At 40.4% G+C, this 14,040-nt stretch overlaps 1 protein-coding gene and 1 long non-coding RNA gene across 2 annotated transcripts in view; both read right to left on the reverse strand.

Annotated features, from left to right (window-relative positions):
• Window positions 1–7,290, reverse strand: part of ism2a (isthmin 2a) — a 39,352-nt gene extending 32,062 nt beyond the window's left edge. The window contains exon 1 of the mRNA XM_010878643.3: window positions 6,490–7,290. Coding sequence (XP_010876945.1) covers window positions 6,490–6,624 — 135 coding nt within the window. The 5' untranslated portion in view covers window positions 6,625–7,290. The remainder of the gene's footprint in view (window positions 1–6,489) is intronic.
• A 3,552-nt stretch (window positions 7,291–10,842) lies between these two features.
• Window positions 10,843–13,229, reverse strand: LOC117595588. The gene is made up of 2 exons (XR_004576846.1): window positions 12,154–13,229; window positions 10,843–11,795 (listed from the first exon to the last, which is right to left on the reverse strand). It is a non-coding gene; the product is annotated as an uncharacterized LOC117595588 (long non-coding RNA).
• Window positions 13,230–14,040: the final 811 nt, after the last annotated feature.

Genomic DNA, 14,040 nt, shown 5'->3' on the forward strand with positions numbered 1-14,040 from the left:
TTGTCTTTTTGAGATTGCAAAACTGTCTGCTTCTGATAAATCCTCTTTACAAAAAGAGTCTTGAAATTGCTATGAATACTGGATATCGTGGTTTGCTAGATGGCCCGTTTCTACCAGTGAAAGACAGAATTGCTCATACACTGAACAAAATTATAAACGCAACACTTTTGTTTTTGCCCCCATTAATCATGAGCTGAACTCAAAGATCTAAGACTTTCTCTATGTACACAAAGGCCTATTTTTGTCAAATATTGTTCACAAATCTGTCTAAATCTGTGTTGGTGAGCACTTCTCCTTTGCCGAGATAATCACAGGTGTGGCATATCAAGATGCTGATAAGACAGCATGATTATTGCACAGGTGTGCCTTAGGCTGGCCACAATAAAAGGCCACCCTAAAATGTGCAGTTCCATCGCACAGCACAATGCCACAGATGTCGCAAGTTTTGAGGGAGTGTGCAATTGGCATGCTGACTGCAGGAATGTCCACCAGAGCTGTTGAATTGAATTGAATGTTAATTTCTCTACCATAAGCCAAAGGCGTTTCAGAGAATTTGGCAGTACATCCAACCGGCCTCACAACCGCAGACCACATGTAAACACACCAGCCCAGGACCTCCACATCCAGCAACTTCACCTCCAAGATCTTCTGAAACCAGCCACCTGGACAGCTGCTGCAACAATCGGTTTGCATAACCAAAGGATTTCTGCACAAACAGTCAGAAACCGTCTCAGGGAAGCTCATCTGCATGTTCGTCCACCTCATCGGGGTCTTGACCTGACTGCAGTTCGTCATTGTAACCGACTCCAGTGGGCAAATGCTCACCTTTGATGGTGTCTTACACTTTGGAGAGGTGTTCTCTTCACGGATGAATCCAGGTTTTCGCTGTACAGGGCAGATGGCAGACAGAGGTCTGCCATCTGCAGAGGTGCAGAGGTGCATTTTATTGATGGCATTTTGAATGCACAGAGATGCTGTGACGAGATCCTGAGGCCCATTTTTGTGCCATTCATCCATGACCATCACCTCATGTTGCAGCATGATAATGCACAGCCCCATGTTGCAAGGATCTGTGCACAATTCCTAGAAGCTGAAAACATCCCAGTTCTTGCTTGGCCAGCATACTCACCGGACATGTCACCCATTGAGCATGTTTGGGATGCTCTGGATCGGCGTATACGACAGTGTGTTCCAGGTCCTGCCAATATCCAGCAACTTCACAAAGCCATTGAAGAGGAGTGGACCAACATTCCACAAGCCACAATCAACAACCTGATCAACTCTATGCAAAGGAGATGTGTTGCACTGCGTGAGGCAAATGGTGGTCATACCAGATATTGACTGGTTTTCCGACCCCCCCGGAACCCCCGCCCCCCCCCCCCCGAACCCCCCCGGACCCCCCCAATACAGTGAAAGCCTAAGGCACGCCTGTGCAATAATCATGCTGTCTAATCAGCATCTTGATATGCCACACCTGTGAGGTGGATGGATTATCTCGGCAAAGGAGAAGTGCTCACTAACACAGATTTGTGAACAACAATTGAGAGAAATAGTTATTTTGTGTACATACAGAAAGTCTTAGATCTTTGAGTTCAGCTCATGATAAATGAGGGCATAAAAGTGTTGTGTTTATAATTGTGTTCAGTGTATTTGCGTTGGGAGAGGACATCAACAATTTTGACACCACACATGATATCTGAATACCATACTGCTGACATAGGTAAACAGAACAGTGGTGAAATGTCCCTGTAACTCATATATCTGGGGGAAGAAGTTCTAATTAGGGGGCGCTGAAGATGCCTGAGCGGGGAGTGAAGAGTGTGGGCTATTGAACAGATATCGAACGGACAGATTACATGTGTCATGTGTGTGTCACTGCTGGGGGATGATCCACGCACATCGATTGCGGACGAAAGCTAGAAATCTGGCTACACGATTCTCTTATCTTTTCACTTGACGAAAAAGTCCTCGACACCTATATTGATGGATATTGTATCAATGTCATTCACAAATGGCTAATTAGCTGTTAAAATGGCCAGAGGCAAAAGAGGATTTTTTTCAGGATAGACTAAAACTTTGCTGGCTACAACCTTCAGTAGCTACGTCATAGGAAGCCTAAAATTAAACAGTTTACTGTTATATTATGACTATTTCTAGTGGATTTTCGAATTATGTCTTAGGATTTGTTCAGGATAGACAAAAACTTTCCTGACTACACGGTTCTCTCGTCTTTTTACTTGACCAAAAAATCTGTTATCGTCACCTATATTAATACAGTAGTTATTGTATCAATGTCATTCACGAATGGTTAAAAAGCTGTTAAAACGGCAAGTGGCATACAGTTCATATATGCTATTTGTAGTGGAGGTAAACTTAATAAGAAACGTTACTAAGTTTAACGCAATGCTTAATGGTGTCTAATGAAATATAATCAAACTTGGCGTGATGTTAATGCGTGACAGAATTCTATGTCAAGAGGCTATACCAACACCCAGCAAATGTATAGCTCTGTGGCATAGTGGAAGACACAGACTTTCACGTGGGCGACCTGGGTTCGAATCTCAGGAGCGCAACAACTATCAACACTTTTTATTGCGGGCTGGCTGAACTAGGCTTGCCTGGTTTCTTGTTAAGCTATATATACAGTATGTGTATATATCCCATATGGAAATGTAATACATGGCAACATATGTATGTAACTTACATGTCTTATACAGTGGGGCAAAAAAGTATTTAGTCAGCCACCAATTGTGCAAGTTCTCCCACTTAAAAAGATAAAAGAGGCCTGTAATTCTCATCATAGGTACACTTCACCTATGAGAGACAAAATGAGAAAAAAATAATCCAGAAAATCACATTGTTGGATTTTTAATGAATTAATTGGTAAATTCCTCTGTAAAATAAGTATTTGGTCACCTACAAACAAACAAGATTTCTGGCTCTCACAGACCTGTAACTTCTTCTTTAAGAGGCTCCTCTGTCCTCCACTCGTTACCTGTATTAATGGCACCTGTTTGAACTTGTTATCAGTATAAAAGACACCTGTCCACAACCTCAAACAGTCACACTCCAAACTCCACTATGGCCAAGACCAAAGGACACCAGAAACTAAATTGTAGACCTGCACCAGACTGGGAAGACTGAATCTGCAATAGGTAAGCAGCTTGGTGTGAAGAAATCAACTGTGGGAGCAATTATAATAAAATGGAAGACAAACAAGACCACTGATAATCTCCCTCGATCCGGGGCTCCACGCAAGATCTCACCCCGTCGGGTCAAAATTATCACAAGAATGGTGAGCAAAAATCCCAGAACCACACTGGACCACCTAGTGAATGACCTGCAGAGAGCTGGGACCAAAGTAACAAAGGCTAACATCAGTAACACACTACGCCGCCAGGGACTCAAATCCTGCAGTGCCAGACGTGTCCGACTGCTTAAGCCAGTCCAGGCCCGTCTGAGGTTTGCTAGAGAGCATTTGGATGGTCCAGAAGAGGATTGGGAGAATGTCATATGGTCAGATGAAACCAAAATATAACTTTTTCGTAAAAACTCAACTTTTCGTGTTTGGAGGAGAGAGAATGCTGAGTTGCATCCAAAGAACACCATACCTACTGTGAAGCATGGGGGTGGAAACATCATGCTTTGGGGCTGTTTTTCTGCAAAGGGACCAGGACGACTGATCCGTGTAAAGGAAAGAATGAATGGGGCCATGTATCGTGAGATTTTGAGCGAAAACCTCCTTCCATCAGCAAGGGCATAGAAGATGAAACATGGCTGTGTCTTTCAGCATGACAATGATCCCAAACACACCGCCCGGGCAATGAAGGAGTGGCTTCGTAAGAAGCATTTCAAGGTCCTGGAGTGGCCTAGCCTGTCACCAGATCTCAACCCCATAGAAAATATTTGGAGGGAGTTGAAAGTCTGTGTTGCCCAGCGACAGCCCCAAAACATTACTGCTCTAGAGGAGATGCGCATGGAGGAATGGGCCAAAATACCAGCAACAGTGTGTGAGAACCTTGTGAAGACTTACAGAAAATGTTTAACCTCTGTCATTGCCAACAAAGGGTATATAACAAAGTATTGAGATTAACTTTTGTTATTGACCAAACACTTATTTTCAACCATAATTTACCAATAAATTCATAAAAAATCCTACAATGTGATTTTCTGGATTTCTTTTTCTCATTTTGTCTCTCATAGTTGAAGTGTACCTATGATGAAAATTACAGGCCTCTCTCATCTTTTTAAGTGGGAGAACTTGCACAATTGGTGGCTGACTAAATACTTTTATGCCCCACTGTATGAGCATATGTTTTAAACATATATTTGGTTTGATTGACACATATGTACATTTACATATATGTCAAAATATACAAGAATTGGCTGTTTTTATATATGTCAGATTGAAATATGTAATTAACATATATGATCATATAAGAGCTTTCAGGCAAATTCCTGTGTGATAAAATAGCACAAAAAGGGTAAAGTTTGCATGATAGTACAGGCCTAAGGGCCACAACTTCTGATGCAATTCTGTACAAATCTGCCTCATTGTGGCACTGCAACAACTGTCCAAAATAGCCAACTTTCCAAGCTCACCACACCAGCCCCATTTGACCAAGTCTTGATATTTGGTGCATATTGGATTTTTGTCCATTATGGATTTTGTGAACTTCTACAGTACCATAGCACCAATCTTACCGTAACTTGGTATTTGGCATCTATGGACAAAGGTCCTTAAACATCATATAAACCCAGGTAGTATGTCTAAAAACATGGCCGCTCTTTACAAATGAACATGTTCAAGGGTGTGGCTTTAATCAGATCAGGTACGTATTTAATCAGATACTGTTAACTGTATTACAATACAACTTGGTATACATGTTCGGAAACATGCCACATGGGGCACTTTTCAACAGGCCAAATATGTAATCTCATGTTGTTTATCCCATTTGACCTTAAGCCTTAAACAAAGGTTCATAGGTCCATGTCCTCACAGGGGACATATCTGCCATGTTAACCAATTAACTCCACCATAATATTTTGAATTAATGAAAAACATTCGACAACAAATAATAATAAGACATGGCTATTATTGACCAATAAACATCCATGTTGGTGTTCTCTGGCATATAAACACATAAAAATCAGACAGCAATAACAGTATCATAATATCAATTGCATTTTCAAAACACCATTAAGATTCAAAATGTGAAAGTACATTCAGTTTGGCCACATGGTGGCGCCATAAAAGCTACACGATAATATCTCATGATCTGTGTCACCCATTGTTACTACATTTGGCACATAAGATCAGGGTTTTTAACCTGGCTATTATATGAATTAGGGTTCAATTTGGCCATATGGGGGCACCATTGAACATAAAAAATGTATTTGGTTCATCTGTTGGCATATGGTGCACATAGGTTTCTAAGCATAAAAGTGGTGCATTAAGGCCAATGGTAGCTGAAAACTGAAACCCACTCAATACTGCTTGGAGCTTTATTATTATTTATATTATGAATTAATACAATTTGTAATATACGTTTATTCACTTTGAGCTTATTTTGTAAATTGAAGAGCTTGACAAACTATTATTAGCACAGTTATAATAGTATAATTACAGGAATGCTTGTAGATGTGAAGTGCAATGCCTTAATCATTCAGAATAAATTACATCTGTAGAAATCACACTGTCCGGCAACTTTATTAGCTACACCTGCTTGTTGACACAAATAGCCAAACAGTGAATATAGTCGCTGCCACTGAATAAATATATGTTCAAGCAAACAATAGATTGGTGAATATGTGTGACTGTTGTTGGTGCAAGACAAACATAAGGCCAGATGTTCCTATAATACCTGTGGAATGTTTTTGGGTGTGGGATGGGATGAGAACGTACCCACTTCTCAGCGTGTGATCCGGACCAGAACCTGACCATCTCCTAATCAACCAAAGAGGTCTCAATCCCTGTCCTGCCTCAAGACCATGTGAACATATACTCTACTGCACATAATTGTATGCGTTTTAAAAGGTTTTAAAAAGGAGACCAACGCTTCTCATGCGTTGGTGCATAATGGCCATTGTTGCACGCTTTTTCAGGTCTATTCGGAATTCAGGATAAATCGTTTCACGTAATAGATTAAGTTCATGATGCATGTTTCCAATACATTTACATAATGTTTTCATTTCAGATTAAACTTTACGCGCAGCAAAGGAAAAGCAACATTACATCAATTCACCAATGCGCCTTCTTTCAATGTTCAGGACAGTTACCAATTTTCCCAACATAGGTTGGTTAAAGTTTAGAAAAATATTGGGTCAAAATAACAAGTGACATAAATCCCTATTTATTGATAATTTTCACCGGAAATATAAACGGGCTGTTACATTTTTACATTCTAGTATTTTACAGACACACTCCAACCCAGAGGTATAGATTTACAGTAGTGGGAGAATTCACTTTCATAATTTTTTTCTTATTACCTCGGTGGTCGCAGTGCTTCTGCCCTTGTGGACCAGGCTCTTCTGACTGAAGGTGGGAAAGCTCTTGACTGACACCAGGTTCATTGTCAAGACCAGTACCCACAGCAGCTGAACGTTACTGCGCATCATCTGCATGTCTTTTCCAGGTTGGGACAACTGCTGTTGTATACTCGGTGTTTGCTGGTGTTGAGATACTATGGTTAGTGTGAAAAACAACGGGGTTGTTCCCCTTAGATATTTCGAAACCCCTCGGCGTCCTGGATAGGTTTTCACAACAATCACGTTTGGACTGGAGCCAAAATATAATCAATATCAATAACAATTAAAATATGCAACAGTTTCAGTTAATCCAATGATGTCGGAAACTCCGCTTTCAGATCTAGTGCTAAATGTTAAAACAATTTGATGTCTCTTTGCAATTTGCTCTCCAAAAGGCACATTTACATTGTCCCAAGACCCTTCGTGTCTTTCTTTGCGCCTTCCTCCGTGCACACTTCTTCCCTGTTGTGCGGTTGCACCGTTATGATAGCCTACACTTTAGAGATACCTACGTAGAGTGTAGTTATCCTGAACTGTAAGTAACAGGTAGCCTAACTGACTACAATTGCTGCAAATCACACGCCGCACATATGTCCCATGCTCTCTGCTGTTCTGAAGAGCCTCGTCTCTCTAACTACATGAAAACAAACCGTTTGTCAACTAAAGTCTACTGGTTTAGACACGTTGCTTTTCTCTCTGTCACCACCATCTGTCCAGTCCCAGTCATCTTTGCGGAGTCCACTCGTAGTAGTGGCATCATTGGCTGAGGTCTCGAGCCGCATCTTTCCCAGCCTGAGTGACGTTATGGGGGAGGGTCTTACAGAGAACGCACAATAAAAGATCAAATTAGAGACACAAAAAAAAAAACTAATGTGAAAGGGAGGTTCGAATATGAGCAAAATGAAATGAAAACCAATAAAAGCGAGAAGGTTATAGGATAGAGCGAGTAAACAGAAAGAGCACTTTAGGAATTTGTAGGCCTACGACTGAAGTTAGGGCGTGTGGATTCCTTTCAGCGTGGCTCACGGCAACCTATACGTTGGAAAGGCTTAATAATGCAAATTAATATGATGAGTGATTTATTTCATTGTGGAAGAACTTAAATTACTTTTCCCATAGAGTTCAGATTTATCTTGCTATCAACGGAATTCTACGTTTTGATTGTTTTCCTTGGACTCCAAAGGTTGTAGAAGCATGAGACTGGAGTGTTGGCTTTTCTCACAGACTGAAAATAGATGTGAGGTGAAGCCTGATGAGGAGTTTGACCTTGTAAACTCCAGAGCGAGAAATTATAAACTTAAGAAAGAACCTTATATCTGGCATGGTTCCACATCACGAGACACAAGTGCACTCATGTTGTGATTGACAGCGACCCATAAGTTTTCTCTGTGATAAGCATATAAGGAATACCACTCATCTCTTAACCCCAGGGCGAACTCTATTTGATATCAGATAAACCAGCTCTGATTTATGACACAAGAAAGTTAAAACTATTTGCACATCTCCCACAAGTCACCAGGATTATGGGAGTGTACTTGTGTGACAAAGATGTGTTGTCTCGAACTTTCGTCGGACCCGGTCTTGCTTGAAAGCGCTGCATGTTTGGACAGCAGGTGATGAAGGATCGGTTGTTCAGCTCGTGTTTGATAATTTGATAATGTGTTGGAAGCTTAGTTTTAACTTGAGCCTGTAAATGCACGTTAAGTTCTTTCGGGTGTGATCTCATGTTGTGCACCCATCCCACACCCATGTTTTAATTACATTGCAAATACAGTAGGCATTTCAAAACGAAATGGAAAGCGTGTAGCAATTAGTCGCATTGCCAGGGGCGCCGCCAGGGATTTTAAGCCTCATGAAAATATATCACGAGGCCCCACCCAGGGGCGCCAGGGGGGATTGGCGCAATGCATGCAGTGGAATTCACAATTTGACGCAAGACGGTACCCTCTGTAAGAATACATTTATCTTTTAGTATGAATGTAAAGGAATAAATCTTGATTTATCTTGAATAAATCAATGAATTACTATATATAATTTATTTAATTGAAGAGGTTAATATATAGTATCATTGTCATCTACACTCACCTAAAGGATTATTAGGAACACCTGTTCAATTTCTCATTAATGCAATTATCCAATCAACCAATCACATGGCAGTTGCTTCAATGCATTTAGGGGTGTGGTCCTGGTCAAGACAATCTCCTGAACTCCAAACTGAATGTCAGAATGGGAAAGGTGATTTAAGCAATTTTGAGCGTGGCATGGTTGTTGGTGCCAGACGGGCCGGTCTGAGTATTTCACAATCTGCTCAGTTACTGGGATTTTCACCCACTACCATTTCTAGGGTTTACAAAGAATGTTATGAAAAGGGAAAAACATCCAGTATGCGGCAGTCCTGTGGGCGAAAATGCCTTGTTGATGCTAGAAGTCAGAGGAGAATGGGATTGATTCAAGCTGATAGAAGAGCAACTTTGACTGAAATAACCACTCGTTACAACCGAGGTATGCAGCAAAGCATTTGTGAAGCCACAACACGCACAACCTTGAGGCGGATGGGCTACAACAGCAGAAGACCCCACCGGGTACCACTCATCTCCACTACAAATAGGAAAAAGAGGCTACAATTTGCACAAGCTCACCAAAATTGGACAGTTGAAGACTGGAAGAATGTTGCCTGGTCTGATGAGTCTCGATTTCTGTTGAGACATTCAGACGGTAGAGTCAGAATTTGGCGTAAACAGAATGAGAACATGGATCCATCATGCCTTGTTACCACTTTGCAGGCTGGTGGTGGTGGTGTAATGGTGTGGGGGATGTTTTCTTGGCACACTTTAGGCCCCTTAGTGCCAATTGGGCATCGTTTAAATGCCACGGCCTACCTGATAATTGTTTCTGACCATGTCCATCCCTTTATGACCACCATGTACCCATCCTCTGATGGCTACTTCCAGCAGGATAATGCACCATGTCACAAAGCTCGAATCATTTCAAATTGGTTTCTTGAACATGACAATGAGTTCACTGTACTGAAATGGCCCACACAGTCACCAGATCTCAACCCAATAGAGCATCTTTGGGATGTGGTGGAATGGGAGCTTCGTGCCCTGGATGTGCATCCCACAAATCTCCATCAACTGCAAGATGCTATCCTATCAATATGGGTCAACATTTCTAAAGAATGCTTTCAGCACCTTGTTGAATCAATGCCACGTAGAATTAAGGCAGTTCTGAAGGCGAAAGGGGGTTAAACACAGTATTAGTATGGTGTTCCTAATAATCCTTTAGGTGAGTGTATAGAATTATATAACAAACAAAATCATCAGCAGATTTTTGCACTTACATACCAACTAGAAAATAAGCAGCTGTAAAAATGTATATGTAAAATGTTAAACAAAATGGATGTGGAAATAAAAAGGTGGCTCTTGCTCAGCCTTATCTGGAGCCCAGCGCAAGCCTCATCATTGCTCTCTCATCACCAGCAACAGTCACGGGCAGTGTGTAAAATATACATAAAGATATTATTTTAACATTGGCTGTCACTTATACAGGCTGTCAGCCAATGCCTCAAACTGTCCAGCATCCAATACAGACTATAAGCTTTTTTTGTTTCATTTAATCATCATTATGTGGAGAAATAATTAGTGCTCAAATTTTTATAATTAAAAAGGATTTAATATTTATTTTCATAACAGAAAAATTCCCACAGATCCCCTGCAATTATGCCAACTGACATGACATTCAACACAATGCTGCTCACCTCCTTCTATTGGGGTATGGGGACAGCCAGACAGGGAGTAGGGCTGGTTCAGGGGTATGAGCAGACAGGGCTGCTGAGCCTGAAGCTGCAACTCTTAGGCCTGGCACCAGATATAGAATCAATAGCAAGCTAAAATTTTGCCTGCATTGATTAAATGTCGACTAAAAGAGGAACAAAATGTAAACCCTCAGAATTTTCTGTTAAGATATTAACTAATATTAGGGGAGCAAAAGTAGCCTATATCACAGTGGACTAAACTAACAGGTTCATTTCTACCAATCACAAACTACACTCACCTTCCTTCCTACGGTCGCCCTTTTATCTCTCCTGAAAAAACAGATCTTAAGCTGTAGTAAGCTGAGACATTGACGTAGCTGAGACATAGCTGTAGTAAGCTGAGACATTCACTCGCAATCCAAACTGAGCCTCATACTCAAAGCTCCACATAAGCGTGGATCTACCAGTTCATTAGAAAGGGGAAGTTGCCTGTGATGCTTTCTACATGACTTGCTGTGTATGGGGTAAATAACATTTTGTTTGTAAATAAAACACAACACTTCTTTACATTATTTTAATGACATTTGATGTCCGTAACATGAGTGAAAGTTACAAATAAGTGATTCACTGATATGCAGCCAACACAAAATTACATTTTTCTTTGACCCCAAAAAGTGGACAGCTAATTATGTTTTATCCATAACACATCCAAGTTGTTAGAACACAAAAATACATGTATTTTTAATTTGGTTGAATGGCCAAACACGTTTTCTCACACAAGAGACGTGTCATCCACACATGAGGTATACGGACAGTGTTTATATCTTAAGACGTTAGACATTAAGAGTATTTGAAACCTCATCAGCATCATATTCGTTTTCTCTGTGTGCAAACAAGAAAATAGAAAGACACAAATAAGAAATGCTCTCATAAATCCAGTGCAGGTATAGCCTACCTCTAACGGTTTGCCTTTGAGGGAAAACATAGCTAGTTGACTGAGTTGAATCATCAACAATTTGAACAATAGGAAAACTAAAACGCCTTTCTAAAATCTCTATATTCATTATTTAAAGTATATTATGGTCTTCCCTCCAAGCTCTTCACATGTCACTTTTTTTTAATAATCTCTCAAAGTAATAAAACTGAATGAAAAACAAATTTACACAGAAAATGTCCATGTCTTCAAATAGATGTAACATTCATTCATTGAATCACAAATTTTGGAATGAGTTCCGTTTTTTGTTTTTTAAGGAAAAACCACATAAGCCACAGAAAGGAGTGTAGCGTGTAGATGTGTTCATTTGAGCACCTTGTTTTGTGGTGTACTGGCAGCGTCAGGGACTACAGCAGACTGTACATGCTTCGATAGTGCGAAACAAACGAAATACAAATACTCATCAGTAGTGGTTGAACTGGGGGCATGCAGTCCGTCACAGAGACGTAAACGTACTGTGCATGCAGGACATGGTTTCAGAGCTGCCACTGATATGAAGTTCGATGTTTTTCCTCCTAACTGAGAAATACATGAAAACAATAAATAAAAACTGTCTCTCACACGCACACGCTAGCACACATTTGGTTGTGAAGTCCTGACGTTTGATACAGTCAATGCACATTCCACAGTAAGCTAAACTCGTTGGTTAAGAAAAGGCAGTGTTGTAATAAGACAACTAGGGCCTTCTAGAAAGAAGAGCAAGCTTATGAGATGAATCAATTAGATTGCACTGGGATCTATCATTCCCAAATAAACAAAAAATAATAAATGTGTCAAGATTATATAAATCTGCCATTCAATGGCCCACAGCTAGATCATTTTTGACAGCTCTTTGTGAAATCATAATGATAGACTGAAAGCTGATAGATACCCTTACCTGAATATCTGTGGGCACAGAGGTTGAGTTTAACCAATGATTATGTTCATCCCCCTAATGATAATGTTAAGACAGAGGGTTGTAGTTACAAGCCACAGCTGAAAGAACCTAGTGAATACAAGAAAGGAGTGATGTGTAAGCACAATCTCCCTGTAAAGACCTTGGTTACAGCCATAGACGACACAATATAAAACATTCCAGCATGAACATCGCCACGGGAAGGCATCAGCTATTTAAATGTAGTCAAGTGGGTGGGATTTACAACATTATTGGTTTGTTCCTGCCGATGACCCAGTTGATCATATGACCACAATCCAACTGAGTCATAGGCAGAGATCAGCCAATTCAATATTCATTAACCACGTCAATATTCATTAACAAAGATGTCCTCAATGGCTCCACCCACGCTGGATGAGACATTATAATGGCACAGATGACACTGCTTTCCATCTTAATGGCACATATATACAACCAAGACCTCTTTCCATCTCTATGGTTACAACGTGACTCGCTCAGTTGCTTTATACAGTATGGTATACACCACTGCAAAAGAAATAATTACTTTGGTAAAGCAAGAGAAACAGAGATTCAAGTAGGACACTTTCTGCAAGCAGGTTAGAAAGGCTGAGAGGAGACTAGGACAGGGGAATGAAGGAATGCAGTAGCAGCAACAGCAAAAACAATTTGACTCAGGGTAAGAACATCTGCTAAATGACTAACATCTAAATGTAAACATTAACAACAACAACCAACAAAAACATTATGCTTTCTAAAGCCTGGCTTTGCAAAAGAGGTCATACAGCAAGTTCCTGGTAGAAGTTGCCCATAGGTACAGATGATTAGCTTCAAATCCACTAATAAGTGTTAACAGTAAAAGCAAAGCACACAACAGAGATTTGACCAGTGTTTCCAGGCAAATACATTGGATTCCACTAGATTCCAGAGCCACAAGGTTTGATCTCACAGCCACAAATTCAAAATCAGCATAAGTGCAGCACACAAATTTGTGAAAATAATATACTACTGTTCAAAAGTTTGGGGTCACTCAGAAATGTCCTTGTTTTTGAAAGAAAAGAAAACTGTAACTTAAAATAACATCAAATTAATCAGAAATACATTTTAGACATTTTTAATGTTGCAAATGACTATTGTAGCTGGAAACTGGTGATTTTCAATGGAATTTCTACAAAGGTGTTCAAAGGCCCATTATCAGCAACCACCACTCCTGTGTTCCAATGTGTTTGCTAATCCAAGCTTACAATTTTAAAATGCTAATTGAACATTAGAAAACCCTTTTACGATCATGTTAGAACCACTGACATAATTGTTGTGCTGATTAAAGAAACAATTGAAATGTCCTTCTTTAGACTAGTTCAGTATCTTCAGCATCAGCAATTGTGGGTTGGATTACAGGCTCAAGAGGGCCAGAAATAAAGAACTTTCTTCTGAAAGTTGTCAGTCTATTTTTGTTCTGAGAAATGAAGGCTATTCCATGCGAGAAATTGCCAAGATACTGAAGGTCTCGTACAATGATGTGTAGTACTCCCTTCATAGAGGAGCGCATATCAGAATAGAAGTAGTATAACACCCCAGTGCACAACTGAGCAAGACGACAAATACATTAGAGTTTCTAGTTTGAGAAACAGACACCTCACAGGTCTTCAGCTGCCACTTCATTAAATAGTAACCGCAGAACACCAGTCTTAGTGTCAACCGCGAAGAGGCGACTCCGGGATGTTGGCCTTCTAGACAGAGTTGCAAAGACAAAGCCATACCTCAGACTGGACAATAATAAAAAAAAAGAATAGATTAAGATGGGCAACATTTCACAGACACTGGACAGAGGAAGAACTCTGCCCAGGGGGCCAGCATCCCAGAGCTGCCTCT

This window comes from Esox lucius, chromosome 15 (genome assembly GCF_011004845.1).
Source record: "Esox lucius isolate fEsoLuc1 chromosome 15, fEsoLuc1.pri, whole genome shotgun sequence".
Lineage (NCBI taxonomy): Eukaryota > Metazoa > Chordata > Actinopteri > Esociformes > Esocidae > Esox > Esox lucius.